Source organism: Aptenodytes forsteri, unplaced genomic scaffold (genome assembly GCF_000699145.1).
Source record: "Aptenodytes forsteri isolate BGI_AS27 unplaced genomic scaffold, ASM69914v1 Scaffold119, whole genome shotgun sequence".
NCBI lineage: Eukaryota > Metazoa > Chordata > Aves > Sphenisciformes > Spheniscidae > Aptenodytes > Aptenodytes forsteri.
This window is the reverse complement of record NW_008796165.1, coordinates 12,644,367-12,660,418: the sequence shown is the minus strand read 5'-3', so window position 1 is coordinate 12,660,418 and position 16,052 is coordinate 12,644,367. Positions and strand designations below refer to the sequence as shown.

The 16,052-nt window shown below is 50.1% G+C and overlaps 1 protein-coding gene across 1 annotated transcript in view; it reads left to right on the top strand.

The window, feature by feature from the left end:
* The window catches only part of KANK4 (KN motif and ankyrin repeat domains 4), a 13,126-nt gene extending 3,518 nt beyond the window's left edge, over positions 1 to 9,608 (top strand). Inside the window, exons 4-11 of the mRNA XM_009287509.1 lie at positions 7 to 172; positions 1,131 to 1,242; positions 2,642 to 2,872; positions 3,464 to 3,551; positions 3,958 to 4,177; positions 5,746 to 5,888; positions 6,820 to 7,020; positions 7,900 to 9,608. Coding sequence (XP_009285784.1) covers positions 7 to 172; positions 1,131 to 1,242; positions 2,642 to 2,872; positions 3,464 to 3,551; positions 3,958 to 4,177; positions 5,746 to 5,888; positions 6,820 to 7,020; positions 7,900 to 8,001 — 1,263 coding nt within the window. The 3' untranslated portion in view covers positions 8,002 to 9,608. The remainder of the gene's footprint in view (positions 1 to 6; positions 173 to 1,130; positions 1,243 to 2,641; positions 2,873 to 3,463; positions 3,552 to 3,957; positions 4,178 to 5,745; positions 5,889 to 6,819; positions 7,021 to 7,899) is intronic.
* The last annotated feature ends 6,444 nt before the right edge of the window (positions 9,609 to 16,052 follow it).

Sequence of the window (16,052 nt, the reverse complement as noted above, 5' to 3'; positions counted from 1 at the left end):
CGGTGTTTGGAGCACGGCTACCCCGAGTTAGCGAGCGCTATTAAACAGCCGGCCTCCAAGCTCAGCTCCATTCAGAACCAATTAGTTAATTCCTTAAACTCATTGCTGTCTGCCTACTCTAACCAAGGGCCCGTGGATAAGGAGAATTCGAACACACACTATCAACAGTTGGGTAAATAATATTGGCATAGGTTTCAACGTGTCCGGGCTAAATCTCTTGCCATTTATTCAAGTGTTGAGCAGGGGTGATGCAGTGGAGCTTGGTGGTATTCGTATCAGTCAGTCAGAAATAGCCCTCCTAAACATGTATGAGAAAGGCAAATCTCTGCATATCGTAAGCTATGTGATCTTAAATAAAAAAAGCAGACAAAACCATGTAGGACCTGATAAAGCTGTGCCTCAGTTATATGCAGGATCAGCTTCCAAAAGTGGCTGCATTTGTGGCTATTCCATCAAATAACCATTTTTCTTAATTGCATTGGACACCTCAATTTGCAAGGATATGGGACTCATGCTCACCTGGGGTAAATCAGCATGAAGTTCACCAGAACCAAAACCAATTCAACCTAACTGAGCAACTATGCTGGGAAAAGACCTGTCCCCACTCACAGCTGTTCATCTAAAATAATTTTAGCTTATATGAAGATAAGAATCCAAAACCGGAGGCTGCCTGTGCACTGTTGGGGGGGCTTGCAAATAGATAAGTGACCTATTACTTGTAAGCAATACACGTGAGACTATTCAAACTCCGATGGAAAGACTCATCCATGTAGTATTACGGGAGATTTACACAGGAGATTTCCAATACATTAGTATTGAAAAAAATAAAAAAGAAAACATTATTACAAAAGTAAAACCTACTTATATTCATAGGACGTATATAATTCCCAGTCACTTCCTTTATATCCCCAGTCACTTGGAGATGTTTGAGACCCGTATTTTAAAGGTGGCAGGGCAGGTTCAGATTGTGGCCAGGTGCATCAGTAGTTTTGCAAGACATAAAAAGCATCTCCTAAGATAAACTAAGATGCTTATGGTTATGATTTGTAGTTTGTTGCTAGAGGTTGGGAATAATCATTGATAATTATGGCACATCTGCTTAATTAATCTATTATTTTGTATTTTGCTAGAAATCTCTCCAACCACAAGTCTTAAATCTATCATGAAAAAGAAGGGTTATGGTTTCCATGCAGGAGGCAATGGGACCAAAAAGAATCTTCAGTTTGTTGGGGTAAATGGTGGGTAAGCATCCGTTCAGAAGAGAAAACTGCCTTTTGACATGTGTTGTCCTCTGTATCGCTGAAGAAGTCATTCTTTTTTTTTTCCCTCTTTTCCCCTCCAAACCTCTTGATTAAAAGGCCATTTGAAATGGAGCCTCTTTTCTCCCTTCTTTAATCCAGCACTGATAACCTGTAAGTAACCTTGTAGAAAATGTTGGTGTTTTCAGTGCAGCGAGGGACACCCTGGGGACTGACACTCTCTGCACACCGATCTTTTGGGGCTTCATCCAAAACCCAGCTGGGTCCATGGGAAGATTCCCACTAACTTTGGTGGGTTTTGGAGGAGGTCAGCATTGCCTGGGTGGGCACGCTGCCACTAACCTGCCTCCACTCCAGTGACAGCCAACAAAAGTTGGTTCAGGGACTGAGAAAAGACTATTTCAATAAATAAGAAATTACCTTGGGGTGAAGGAGACCCGTATTTTAGGTTGTGCTCCAACACCCAGTTCCCTGTGTATCCAATATCTAACACTCTTTGGCTTTTGAGCTAACTAGATACAACGTCTGCTGTAGATGCATCTCTAAGAGCAGCACTGGCACATCTTCTACTGAGGAGTACGTGTGCTGGCACGAAGAGGGCAGGATGCATTTCACTGTCCCTTCGCTGTGCAAACAGCTATGTGTGCAAGTTTGGATGCTGGTTTCTGCTGACATACACTTCTGACTTCCCAGCTCGATGGCTACTGCTGTTGGGTTCATCAGGTGTTACTTACTCTTGTTGTGTAGAGCTGCTTCTACCAACAGTCGCTCAAATGAGTACAACTTGTAGCAAGTAGAGGACTCTCGACTAGTTTGAGAAAAGTTTTGGGATGCCTCAGAGTGAAATGTTCTGTCTCATGGAAGATGTTATTGTTATTAATACTTTTGGACAACCAGAGAGGTCTCTCTAGCAGGGCTGCTCAAATGGTGGACTCAGGCCTGTGCTGGAGCTGCAAACACAGTTTTTGTCTAGCGGTCCTTAAGGTTGCCGACATGCCACCTGTCCCATCTTGCCACAGGGTCCGTGTTTCTCACGGCTTCCCATCAGTGTGCCAGCAGCTCCCAGCAGGGAGGTGGCACGCAGCGCTTGCCTGGCCACACTGGGGCTTGTGTGATGGACCTCCCTCCAAACCAACCAAGTAGTCCCTGAAGTAACCTTGGCTGCTGCTAATTAACTGCTTCTATCACACTCCTGCTGGCTTAATAAGCCAAAAAAAAAGACTAACCCCAAATTTGGCTGTGGCTCTAACCTTTTAACTTGTGTATCACTCCGGGCTTCATCCAAGGCCCATTGGAGTCAGTGGGTGTCTTCAATAAGTCTTGGTCAGCCCCTGTGGTTGCAGTTGGGGAAGGAGTGAATAACATGTGGTGTCCTCAAATAGCTATGAAACGACTTCAAGCGAAGACACAAGTTGCGAAGATAGCCCATCGGACGGGGATGCGGAGAGCGAGACAGAGAGAAGAGCTGATGATTTGGAGCCCATGCAGGCAAAAGCTGGACGTGAAAGCGAGGGGTCTTTGTCGGGGACCTCCTTGCAGGGGAGACGTGAGGACGAGGACCTGCAGGAGCCATTGGCAGAAGCAGTGCCTTGCACTCAGCACAAGGCTGACAGGTAACCAGAAAACCAGACAGTGATCACGCTTTCCATCACGTTTCTGCAGCCACAGGACACATGGCACTGCATTCAGTCGCTCCTACAGGGCTGGGGTCGGTGCTTCATCTGCTCGGTGGAAATACAGCCACTGACCTCTGTAGCCATGGGAGAAGGCTTTAAAGAGCTAAATATTTTTTGAGTTACTACAGAATCTAATGGGGATTGATTCAGATCCTATGCTTGACTGTGGAAAACACAGAGTGAGTCATATCTGGTTAGAATTAGCTCATTTCTCGCCTCGCAAGTAGAGTTTCTAAGTAAAGTTCTTTGCAGATTCAGGAATAAGATTCCCACACACACTTTAAGGCTTCTTGTAACAGATGAAGTTGACCATACAGATCTGGAACTCTGGACTTAAACAGCTATTTAAGTGCTTAACTTTGTACCTAAAACCTGTGTCAAGTCAATGGGACAACTTGCGTCCATAAAGTTAAGCACTTGAATAAGTGTTGAATGTATTCTGACCTAAACTGCAGGTTCTCCTTCCTGCTTCAATACCTCCTGCAGGTTCTGTCTCATGGTGGATTTACAGAAGTATTTTCCCTTTAGGTACAAACCGTCTGAAGGTTTCCTTGATGACTGCCAGCTACTCAGCAAGCACCTCTCAGAAATCAGGACCACAAGCGACAAGCATCTGGTACAGATAATTTTCAATCCCATTTCAGACGCGGTTCCCGCTCTCTGTTACGTTTAATGGATAACATTATCCTGATGACGTGTTGCAGGCTGTGCCCTACCATGCCATGGATAGCTTTGTGAGGAGAGGGGGACAAGATGACCTCTGAGTCAGTTTTAGAATAGCCAAAAAGAAAGGAAAAGGGGAAAAAAAAGAAGATTAAGGCTTTCTGTGCTTATTCATTCAAGTTACCACAGGAAATTCCTTTCCCCCTTAAGTTATAGCAGTAATCCCAAAACCACAAGCTAAATACCGGCTGGGCGATGCCAGAGCACAGGACAAAGTGGCGTGGGGCGAGGAGCTGGGGCAGCGACCAGTTTGCAGGATGACTACCCCAGGAGTAATGGTGAGACCTTGGTGTTTTCAGCGGCATGTCCTGAGCACCGTCTGCCAGGAGTGGTTCCGGGTGTCGAGCCACAAGTCTTCCAGCCCGGAGGCAGTCACAGCATATCTCAAGGCATTGGGGGCCATCCAGCCCCAGCTCCTAGCAATGGTGGTGAACCTGGCCGACAGGAATGGCAACACGGCTCTTCACTACAGTGTTTCCCACTCCAACTTCCCAATTGCAAAGCTCCTGCTAGACACAGGTAGGAACAGCCACTCTGCTCAGCCATGGCTTTTGTTGGGTATGGGTGTGGAAGTTACTTTATGTCGCTCTTGTCAATGGGGCATGATCCCATAGGGGATGACCATGGCCAGCAGAGCCAGGTAACAGGGATCCGTCAACAGTCTCAGACATGGCAAACAGTGAATGAGGACCAGGGTTGTCCTAGGGAGTTCAGTCAGGAGCAAAAGGAGATGGGACAGAGATGGGGCTGGGGACCAACTACAACCTACATGCGAGGGAGCCATCTGGTAGACAAGCATGGGGCCAAGGTCCATCCAAGAGACAAATGTGGGGCCAAGGTCCATCCAAGGGACAATTGTAGTGTCAAGGTCCACCCAAGATACAAGCATGGGGCCAAGGTCTATCCCAGATAAAAGCATGGGGCCAAGGTCCATCCAAGAGACAAGTGTAGGGCCAAGGTCCACCCAGGAGACATGGTTGATCTGAAGACCAGCATCCTCCCCCATGGCTTGGCCCTGGTCCCGTGGGTGTGGGCAGGAGTCCCAGCTGAGGCTCCTCAGGGACATTAAGGCTCATTAGTGCCCTCAGGGCGTGACACATCTTGAGGGCTTTGCAATCTGACTTTGTAGAGGGCTCAGGGTCCCCGTGGCCAAGGGGTATCTCTCATGGCCCCAGTCCAGGTGGGATGGGGTGGCTCCCCCAGCTTCTTGTAGCAGCAAATGCCACATCATGGCTCAGAGCTGGAGGATCAGATCCCTGAGAGCATAACAAACCTCACAGTGCTGCAGAAAAACTCCATTTTAAACTACTGAACTTTCAGCTCACATTGCAAAGAAAGAAAAATCTCAGCTGAGCTTGTACGGGGGAAAAATGCACGCACGCTCAGCAAGAATAAAGGCACTTTGGCCTTTTCTCATGGGCCAGACAATCTGTTAAATGTTAGGGAAATGGCAGATTATCATACACATCTATAACCCGATTGTTGCCACAGATGCACAGGGAGCCATGACGGTTTGTCCCCTCCTGCCGCTGAGTGCCCGAGGCGGCCGGGTCCCCAGGGCAAGGCTGGACCCATGCCCGAGCCTGTCAGACATGGCTCGTTCCTTGTGGTGGAGTTGGAAATAGGCTCTTTGAGGTGAAAAGTGAGTGAAACGGGGCCAGGATGGATTTACACTGCCTGTTGGGTGACGGTCGTCTTTCTGCTGTGCCCTTGCTGCAGGAGTCGAAGCAAACAGGCCACAGCTCCACAACTGGCGTGTGCCCAAGGCATTAATTATCCCCCCCCCCCTTTTTTTTTTGGTTATGGTCTTTGGTTAATTGAGTTGACTTTAACTTTGGTTAATTGAGTTGACCTCAGCAATTGTAATTAACTGTAGCAATGCATAGCACCAAATATCCTTTAATGCTGTGCTCACAAGACTAGATATTTAACACGGATAAATCTCAATCCTGTATAATTATGGAACCTCCTGTTTCTGGGAATATTAGATGCTGCATGTTTTATAATTCCCTCTTTGCTTCCCGTTTGCTCATCTCTCTCCATCTGATTCATTGTGGGGCTGAATCCTTCCCTGCATCGCCCACCAGGCGTGTGCCGCCTGGACCTGCAGAACCACGCCGGCTACACGGCAGTGATGCTCACCCCGCTGGCAGCTGCCGAGACGGGTGAGGACATGGATGTGGTGATGAAGCTCCTGAAGGAGGGGGACGTCAACCTGCGAGCTGCCCAGGTGCGTCCCTGTAGTTCTGCTGTTTCTTTGAAAACTGAGTGTGGCCCTGCATGGGATCATGCCGTGGCTGCGGGCAGAGGGTGGCCAGCCCATTTATTTGGCAAAGGCATCTGCAAAGTGACTCCTGCTGAGCTCGTAGCCTCCTATTTACAGCCTTCGCTGTGTGATGTCAATTCAGGCTGTGGCATCATCATGTCCCCATAGAGGTCTCGGGTTGGGGCGGCGGATATAATTCAAGTTCCTTACACTGCATGTGCAGTGCCAGGCTGAGACTCAGCCGTAGACGTCGGATTGGAGTTGCTGTTTCCCAAAAGTTAGAAAAGCAACCTCAGCCAAATTGCAGCATGGCCACCCAACAGCTCCCTGTGAAGGGACGCGAGAGCTGGGTAAAATGAAGAGGCAAAAGGAAGGCTGAAAATTTTGCAAAACAATTTGAGCTAAAAAGTTAAAAGTGATACCAGGGAGGAGCGGTGCGGGGTGGCCCCAGGGTACAGGATCCCCAGGTTTGCTGGTGAGCAGTCGTTTCATCAGTCACACATTTCAGTCTCAGAGGTGGCAGTGCCCTCATGCAGCTCTTCTTCCGAACAGCTGTAAAAGTTAGTCTAGGCCTAAGTTAAACTGCCCAGGAGGGTTAGGGGGACCTGGCTTTGGGGGCGACTGGGGCCGGGCAGTTTGGTCATGCAAAGACCCTCCGCTTGGCCGTGGTGCAAGTGAGCAGATATCTCTTGCAATACCTGCTGAAGAGCCCCAGTGTTACTTAATAATATGCAGTAATATGCAATAATATGCAGTAATGTGCAATAATAATAATATGCAATCTTATGATATATATGCAATAATGACATTCATTATTATTATAATATCTAACAGTCTGAATGGGCAGGACTATAGTTGGTTAAAGGGTGTTCAGCCTTTCACTCTGTGGTTGCAGGGAGGCCAGACCGCCCTGATGCTGGGGGTCAGCCACGAGCGGGACGACATGGTGCGAGCCCTCCTCTCCTGCCAGGCCGATGTCAACCTGCAGGATGAGGAGGGGACGACAGCCCTGATGGTGGCCTGCCGGCAGGGCAACGCTGACATTGTCAGGCTCCTCTTGGCCCAGCCCGGCTGCCAGGTTTCACTGACGGACAAGGTGAGGCTCTGGTGCCGCACTCGATCCTGTACACAGCCTCACATCCACCAGGCAGGGAAAGCTCACATGGGATCATGCTTTACAGGTAGCAATCCCCGAGTGGTGGTTTTTAAGTGAAGAAGTACAATTTCGGTCCACTTTCTAATCAGGGGACCTCTTAGGAGAGTACCCCGATTTTGATGCTTGTTGTGCAGTGGATGGGATGGCTGTGCAGCATCCTGCATCCCAGCCGTAGCCTGGGCAAGAGCACTGGGGGGAAGAGCCCAACCTGGTGTAAACCTAAAAAAGAAGATGAAATCCTCAACATGTGGAATTAGAAGAGCTTCAGCTCCAAGAAATTAGCAGCAATTAACTCTCCCCTGAGAATGGATGCCTCTCTGGGGGGACACGTGGGATGGGGCTGGGCTGGGAGCAGCATGGCTGGCCGGTGGAAATCCTCCTCCTGCACAGGCTCACGGCAACGGGCCACATGGCTGCATTTATAGTTATGCACTATTTTCTAAATAAACAACAATTTTGTCTAAGACATGCGGGTCGGCACAGGGACCAGGAGATGGTACGGCCAGGATGCGTGTTATGCGGTTGAGGTTAACCCCCAAAACACCACGGGGAGGTTTGCAGGACGGTGACTCATTTTAAACGAGGGAGGAACCGTAGGGAAGGTTTTGGGGGTAGATGGCTGGGTGCGAAGCTGCCCTGGCCAACCACTCGCTGGAGAGCTGAGAAACACTCGTCAGCAGACTGCAAACAGCCTCCCTTAGCAGTGATGGGGCCAAGAAGTGGGGGCTGTTGAGGGTGGAGTGGAGTGGATTATGGGGGTGGCCGGGGCGAGATGCAGGGATTCGGGCAGTAATGTCTTTGCCTGCTCCCTCCCCACAGGGCGGTAACTCGGCCCTGTCACTGGCCCAGCACGCGGCCCGTGGGGACATCGCAGCGCTCCTGCGAGCCCACGCTGAGCAGAGCCCGTCCCTCTCTGCGTGACCGAGTGGAAGAAGAAACCGGGACGCGGAGCAGGGAGCAAACAGCTCCTTCTTGTAACGGCCCCACTGCCTGCCTTGGCGGCTAGGGCCAATATCGCAGGTTTCCATATGTACAGGGGGATGAACCCTGTCAGTTATCTACAAACGTTCCCTGTGTCTAATTCTCCTCATTAAGCCTGCTTACACCCCCCTAATCTATGCACATTGCCACACATGACTCCAAGTTCTCCTATACACTCCTCCCGTTATAGATTTGGCAGCGACTGAAATGAAGGAGAAAAGCACATTAGAAAAGCAATACTTAGTCTTTTGTAACCTTACATTATGGTTGTCCTTTTAATCGACTACTTAACTGTATCTCATTTAACTTGTAAGTTTGTGTCCTAATATTTATTATTAGCGCTTCTGTACGTAGTGGCAGGCAGTGATTATTCAGTATATGTAACAACAAACACAAGCTGGATGGATTATGTAAAGTATAAAATCCTATTTATGTTTGCTTATGTGGGTCTGATGTAAGAATTAAAAATTAACGCTCTAGGAAAATATTTGAGTATACTAGACCCAAACACACAGACATTGTTTTGCCTGTATTCGGAATTACCATATGGCTCTTTTTTTTCCTAATTAAGTTTGAGCTAACAGGGAAGCGTAGCCCATTGACATGCACCGTGCATCAGCACATGCGATGCTCAGGCACAGCAGGGCAGATCAGGTTATCCTGAGCACGGCATGAGAAGATCACAACAGATTCCCATCCCAGGATGCGTTAATGTTGTCCAAGAGTTCCATGGAGGGACTCTGCTGACAGATGCCTTTTGGGCAAAAGTCTACTTTCTGCTTTCCCTCGTGCTCAATGTTCAGATGCCCAAACCACTCCATGTAAAGCCATGCTGTGATTTAGCTGCTGGAGTCAGCTGGTGCCAGGGCCTCCCCCACCATGGATACCCACAGGGTCAGTCCAGCATCACCTCAAATCATACATAGGGCAGGGTTTTTTTCTTAAATCCCTCTGCCGCTGACAAAGAGAGAGGCAGGGCTCAGACCCTACTTTTCCAAACATCTTTACACTGTCATTAAGTCGCTGTGTACTGGGAACTGCCATTTCATGAGGCTGTGCTGTATCTCTGTAGGCTTTGGTGGCCCTGGATGCCATCACCAGTTGAGCTGGTGCGTAGTACACCACCGTAAACCCAGAGCTACTTGTCACCACTAAAAGCAAATCTCCCTAGTTAGCTAATTACTTTTCTTTTTTTGTTAATAAGCAGAAGTTAATCCTAGACTACTTTGGTTGCTTGTAAGTCAATTCACATCATGATGAAGTCTCTCTTGAGCTGCCTTTTCCCTTCCCTCGTATGTGCAATACGCAGCAAAGCCATTGCCGAGTCCCTGTCCTCATGCCGGTAATGCTCCCACTGCCTTGCGGGGAGGGGAGGACAGACCCTGCCCTCTGTTTTCCATTGAAATTTGCCGTCTGCTTCGTTTCTTTCCTTTCTTCATGTTTTCAGTCAGAAGCATTCATCATCTCGAATGTCTATGTATCTGCCTTTTTTTTTAACTCAAAATGCAGTTACCTCCTTTATGTATAAATAAACTCGAGTTAAACCTTTACCTGCATTTGCTCCCGTGCCTGTCCCCATCGCTGTGGTGCTCTCCTGGCGCGAGGCAGCAGGGTTGCTCTGACAGACAGGCTGACCCCTAAAAGCAAAGGAGCGGGGAAGGAAAGCCCTTGGCCTGTGGTGACTGTACATACATGCATGTCATTAAATCAGTCATTTTTGAGGTGTTTCTTCAGATCAATGACCCCTCCCGGGAGGTCCCAGGCCCCAGGTCACCACACAGACATGGCAAGGTGGATTTTTTTTTGCAGGAATCACCCCGACTTGCATTCCTGGATGCTGAACACCCAGCGCCAGCATGAGCACCCATTGCGTTGCCGCCAGGCCCCAGCTGCAAATAAAAAGAGCCATAATACCATTTTGTGACAATTTTCACTGAGGTTTTTTTCCCCGCCAGCTCTGGAGTCATGCTTGCGGAGAGGAGTTTCACTCTGACTCTTGCTGCTTCCCAGAGGGAGGGGAACATTCTGGCTTCAACATAATAAATGTGGGAGATTTTCTGCTAAGGATCAGGGTTGCTTTGGGAAGCGCCTGCCTCCTCCTGCCTGCGGGATCCCTTGGGATATCGAGCTCACTATCATGTGATTCAGGGACAGGACATGTTATTTTGAGGGCATGCTGCAGCTCTGCAGCAAGGAAGCATGGACTTTGCTGCCTTCACCCTGCCTCCCTCTGGGTCCCCCTTTCCCTCACGATCCTGTCCCTGCAGCCCAGACTGGTTAACGCATACAACCCCAGAATATTTATTTTCTTTCCTTTGCCGCATATTTCCTCTTTTCCCCTCAAACCGTCTCCTCGGGAGGAGCAGCTCCCACAGGGTGACCCCCTGGAGCAGCTCCTCTGCTCACACGGACCCTGTCGACGCTGCCTTCGGCATCTCCCAGTGCCCAGCATCACTCTGTTGAAGTACCGGATGGCACAAAACCGATAGAAAATCATCTGCAGGATCTCAGTGCCACAAAGCACCCAAGAGCTTAATTTACACATTTTGATATCATGGTAGAGATCAAACTAAATATAGGCAAGCAAAAATACATCCCCAGTGCAAGCACTGTACAATACAAATGGAGACAATTAAGTCGCAGCAAGGAAAGAAATTAATCTAACAATTGTTACGGGCTCACCATCTAGGAGCTGATTAGCTATGAAGGGGAAGAACGACAAGAAAACTCAGCTGAACATGATTTTTCCACTCTCCTTATGGCCATTTCTTGTGTGCACCTTTCTTTTGCTGCAAGGAGGGGAGCAGGGACTTGACAGTCTCATCCAAAGCACCTCCATGGTCAAGGAGAACCATGTCACTCTGTGTAGCCCTTAGCATCCATACTGGGACTGAAAACGGGATGACTTCCAGCAATTCTCTGTTTTTCCCTCTAGTTTACTGATAACTTTTAGAGAAAGCTCTCTGCCACCCAGACGTTGTCGCCCGACCCACGTGCATGTGAGCCCATTGGGTGTCCCCAGGGATGCTGGGATTGCCTGAGCGGGATGCTGGACACCGAGTGCTTTAGTGGCAGAACGGGGATGGGAAGATGGAATGGTGGTGCTAAAGGGGATATGCCAGAGTAACAACAGCCAGCTCCACCCAAGGTCCATCCTGGGGAGAAGGGGACCCTGGATGCCTGGAAACGTTCAAGGTCAGGTTGGACGGGGCTCTGAGCAACCTGATCTAATTGAAGGTGTCCCTGCTCATTGCAAGGGGGTTGGAGCAGATGACCTTTAAAGGCCCCTTCCAACCCAAACCATTCTACGATTCTATGCCCCGTGCCTGGAGACCTCATCCATGGCTGGCAGGCTCCAGCTCCACGGCAAATGCTGGTTTTGAAGCAACCATACAACCATGTGGCGCGTGACCGTGCAGGGGCTGCACTGGGGTGCGGACCCCTGGGGCAGCGGAGCCCCTGGCCCCCCCGGGGCTGTGTCTGTCCCTGCTTTGCCCCCAGCTCTCCTCTGTGCCCCAGCCGACCTCACTGGCGCTGGACCAGGCCAAAGCCACGTGAGACCCTCTCACCCCAGCCAGCCACCTTCTGCGCATGGTTTGGAGTCAATACCCACGCCAGATACAACACACAAAAGAAACAGCTGGCGGCCTCGCCCCTCCTTGCCAAAAACCAGATGATCTCAAATTGTTCCTCCCACCGCTTGCGAGTTGCCAAGGCGGGGGAGTGATGCCTCCCTGGGGGCACCAGGGTTGGAAGACAATATCCAGAAATTTTAGTGGGGGGCACATGGAGACATGGCCAAGCTGTGCCCCCCCAGAGCATGACAGCCCCCGCAGCCGCCCCTGTGCCGTCCTGACATCAGCTGCAAGATATGCGAGGAATGAAAACGCTGGGTCCGTGGCGAACTGTGCGGTCCCTGTGATCCGGACAAAAGGCTGCCTTTTGCTCAGCGCCTGCGTCTGTGGGGTGGTAAAAACATCACGGGTCTTGTGTGAGGGGTGGCGGGCCTCCGGCTGGGAAAAGAAACGGCAAAGCGGGCGCCATCCCTGCTGCAGGGATGCAGACAGTTCCTTGGCACCAGCTTGAGACCATATAAAGCAGAGAAGGGGATGAAATAATTGCAGTAATTTGCTAACATTGTCCAGGCTACTTCAAATGTTGCAGCTAGCTTTTCTAAAGGTTAACTCATTTCTTGTGCTGTAAGTATCAGGTATCCTCAGCCTGTGGCACAGAGGAGGACCCTGCTCCCTCTGGCAGGGCAGGAGTGGGGCTGGGAGCCCCAGGGGGACACAGGCACAGGGAGAGCAGGACAAGAAATGTCCCTCGGCCTCCGAAACGGGGCCGTGGCCACATTCAAAGCACAAGGAGAGAGCAGACCACCTCGAGCCCAATGTGCACACAGAGCCCCATGCAACTGGTGAACACAACCTCCGCAGTTAATTAAATTAGCAGGCTGTTCCCAGGCGGTGGGGACGTGCCTTGGCTCCGCTCCTTTGACATCTGCGGGCAGCTCCTGCCTGCTGCCTCCCGAAGTGGGGTGAGGACTGGGTGCTGGGACGAGCCTCTTGAGGCTTAACGCTGGGGAAGAGGTAAAACCGATGACCGGCAGCTTTCTCGGGTCTGAGTCAAAGCACGGGGTACAAAATACAATAAATTCTTTCCCTTTCCTCCCCCAGTCTCACCCATGCGGGTGGCAGAGAAAATCAGCACCTCTTGGTTTATTGCCCAGAAACTGCCCCATCAGCAGCTTAGATGGTGTCAGCTCAGTGACTATCAGCAGAATTTAATACTCTTCTAAGAGACTAACATCTTGGTGGCAAAGGCAGATTTATTTGCTGCAGAAGAATGAGCTGCCACAGGGGCAGCATGTCGGACAGCACCTCCGCTTTGGGGTCTGTGGGGCCAAGCTGCCTCACGGCGCCCCATCCCGTCCACACGGCCTGGTGTGGAGGGGCCACCCAGCCCTGCTTTTGCCAGGGAGATGGGCAGTTATCAGCAGGGGTGAGATGGGCCGTGATTTCATTTCCTAGAAATCTCTCATCATGGTACCCAGGTGCCTCCTCCTTTTTGCAGCACATACCTATTTGCAGGGGAAAAAGCCAGCTCAGAGATTTGGGAATTTGTCTCTCCTGGTCTGGACTGCGAGGACGGAGCATCCTCAGGGCAGCCCCTCCGCCAGGGCTACCAGGCCCGTGCTGAAGGCAGCAGAAATACAATATTTTGTCAATTGCTCCATCTAGTGCCGTTTCAGCAGAAAAAGATACGGGAGTGCCACACCAGGAGCCGGTGCAGCCGCGGCAGCTGGGGCCTGCGCAGCTTTCCCCAGCTGGTGGCTGTAGCCGTTTGGTGAGGATGCGCCAGGTCCCTGCCCTGGTCCAGCGCTGGTGATGTCCATCAGCTGATGGCAGCCGTGCACAAGGGGCTCAGGAACATGCTGAGCCTCCCGCGTACGCTGCTAGGTGGGATGAAAAGAAGGGTAAAAAAAGTACTAAGTGATTTCTTAATATTTGAAAATGCTCATAGGGAATATTATGTTTTCAAGGGCAGATAATTTCCTGTAAGAGTTTGTAGTCCCATTTTGAGAAAGATGAGAGAAATATGATAAATAAAGCAAAGGCTCTTGGCCCTGGGTCTGCAAGGTAAGAGCAGATTTCAAAACTCTGGTAGGGTGGGCTCAAGCCGTCGAGGAAATGAGGACCAGCAGCCGACACGCCACCAAAACCTAGGCGTCACTCAAAGACCAGGGATCACGTACCTCCAGCACGTGCGATCTGTGAGGGGAAAATCTGAGGTGGGGGGGATTAAACAACACGCGGCCAGCAACAGCTCACGCTTTACCCTGCACAGGGTAACACCAACATAGACAGCAACTGCCCACATTTGCTACCCCACTCCCCAATTTAAAAAACAGCAATATTTTAAAAGGTTTGCCTGCATAATAATAATTCATCCAGTTTTATCTGCTCCCCCTCAATGCAGCAAGTTAAAGTTTTTTGTGAGCATCAGGGGTTGCACACTGATTCCTGCTTCTCTGGCAGGAGCAGTAAAACACCCAACTAAGAAATAAACCTGTCTCTGACAGGCACAGTCCCACATGTACTTTTCACTGGCTAAAGTTGCTTTCTAGAGAGCAGCTGCAGACACCAGGCCAGTTGTCGTGGTTTAACCTCAGCCAGCAACTGAGCACCCCACAGCCACTTGCTCACTCACCCCCCCACCCCGGTGGGATGAGGGAGAGAATCGGAAGAGTAAAAGTGAGAAGAACTCGTGGGCTGAGACTATACAAAACAAGTGATGCACAATGCAATTGCTCACCACCCGCCGACCGATGCCCAGCCAGTCCCCGAGCAGCGGCCCCCCCGGCCAGCTTTCCCCAGTTTATGTACTGAGCATGACGTCACATGGTATGGAATGTCCCTTTGGCCAGTTTGGGTCAGCTGCCCTGGATGTGCCCCCTCCCGGCTTCTTGTGCACCTCCAGCCTTCTCAGTCGGTAGAGCATAGGAAGCTGAAAAGTCCCTGACTTCGTATAGACACTGCTTAGCAACAACTAAAAGATCAGTGTGTTATCATCACGTTATTCTCATGCTAAATCCAAAACACAGCACTATGCCAGGTACTAGGAAGAAAATTAACTCTATCCCAGCCAAAACCAGGACTCCAGTATATCCTTAAGTAGAAATCCTGCAGAGAAACTGGGGCAGGGACTGCTGGCAACACCAGCAAGGCGGTCACCTGTAATGGGGGCTTCTTCAAGCCTGAATGCAGCTTGGAGCAAACAACATCCCTGTGAGAAGTGATTTTTCGCACAATCGTGCTGCAAAACACCATCTGCAGTGCACAAATCCTCCCCATCTCATAAGGTGAGCACTACCAAAGGGCTCTGCAGAGCAGCATCACTGCTGGGGGATGCATGAGCCCCCCAAACTCTGTGACAAGCCACACAAAGAGGCATCGAGCTCTTGCGCAGGGTTCAGCCCTGTGAGCTGCGATGGGAGGACAGGGGGATACCGCTGGGGCCCAGCTCGGCTCCGGGGTTCTGCAAACAGTTTTCAGCAAGCGCATCAGGCTGTCGGTCCTTGCAGTTGTCTCATGGGAGTCCCCAGGTGTGGCGTGATGCTCTCGCTATCTCCCGTCCACAGTGAGATTTGTGCTGAGTTTGCACTTTAGGAGCACCGTTGCATACAAGCGTCCAGAGTCTTCTTTCTCCTTGAATGGAAACAAGTCTGTAAAAAAGCCCACCTGGCAGAGGGGAAAGGAGGGAAGGATAGCGTGTTGCTTTTTAAGGGAATTTATTTGCAGCTCCTTTTCTGCTGCACACAAATAAACCAGAACCTGCAGCAAACAAGTTCCCGGAGTGAGAAAGGAGAAACCCATCTTCTACACTTAAGTTTCTTTTCAACAGATGTCCCATCATACCTGCACATCAAAGTGTTAAAAAAGAAAAAAAAGAAAAAAAAAGCCAAGAAAGGGCTTTATGAGACAGAAGAGACTGTTCCCATTCAAAATGCAAACAAGAAACCCTCCTGAAAAGTACATTTTCTTCAGGAAAAATGAGACCTTCGAGGACCTCTTCTTTTTTGGTTTACCTCCTCCTTGTGGCTCGCTGGTGAGTTTGTAAAGGCAACTGCAGCGTTGTGCCATTTCTGGAGAGAAAACCTGTTTCCTAGGGCGTGATGGAAAGGAAAAGCAGAGCTCAGCAGGTCTGCATCCTGCCCAGGGCATCCCAGATGGGAAGCACAGCAGAGTAACCCCATGTCAATGCAGTTTTAATTGGTACAATTACTTTGATTAGGATGTGATTTTAAATTTTAACCAAGCAGTTACAGAGGCGTAACACCTACAGCAGGGGCTGTGCTATCAGGAATGAAGAGTTTTTATGCTGCCACTGCATATTTTCCCTTTTGTGCAGGAATCAGGAATAAACTCTGCTTCGACCCCACCAGACTTGCGAAAGCGGCAGAGACCTTGGAGCCTGCCTGGACAAGGCTG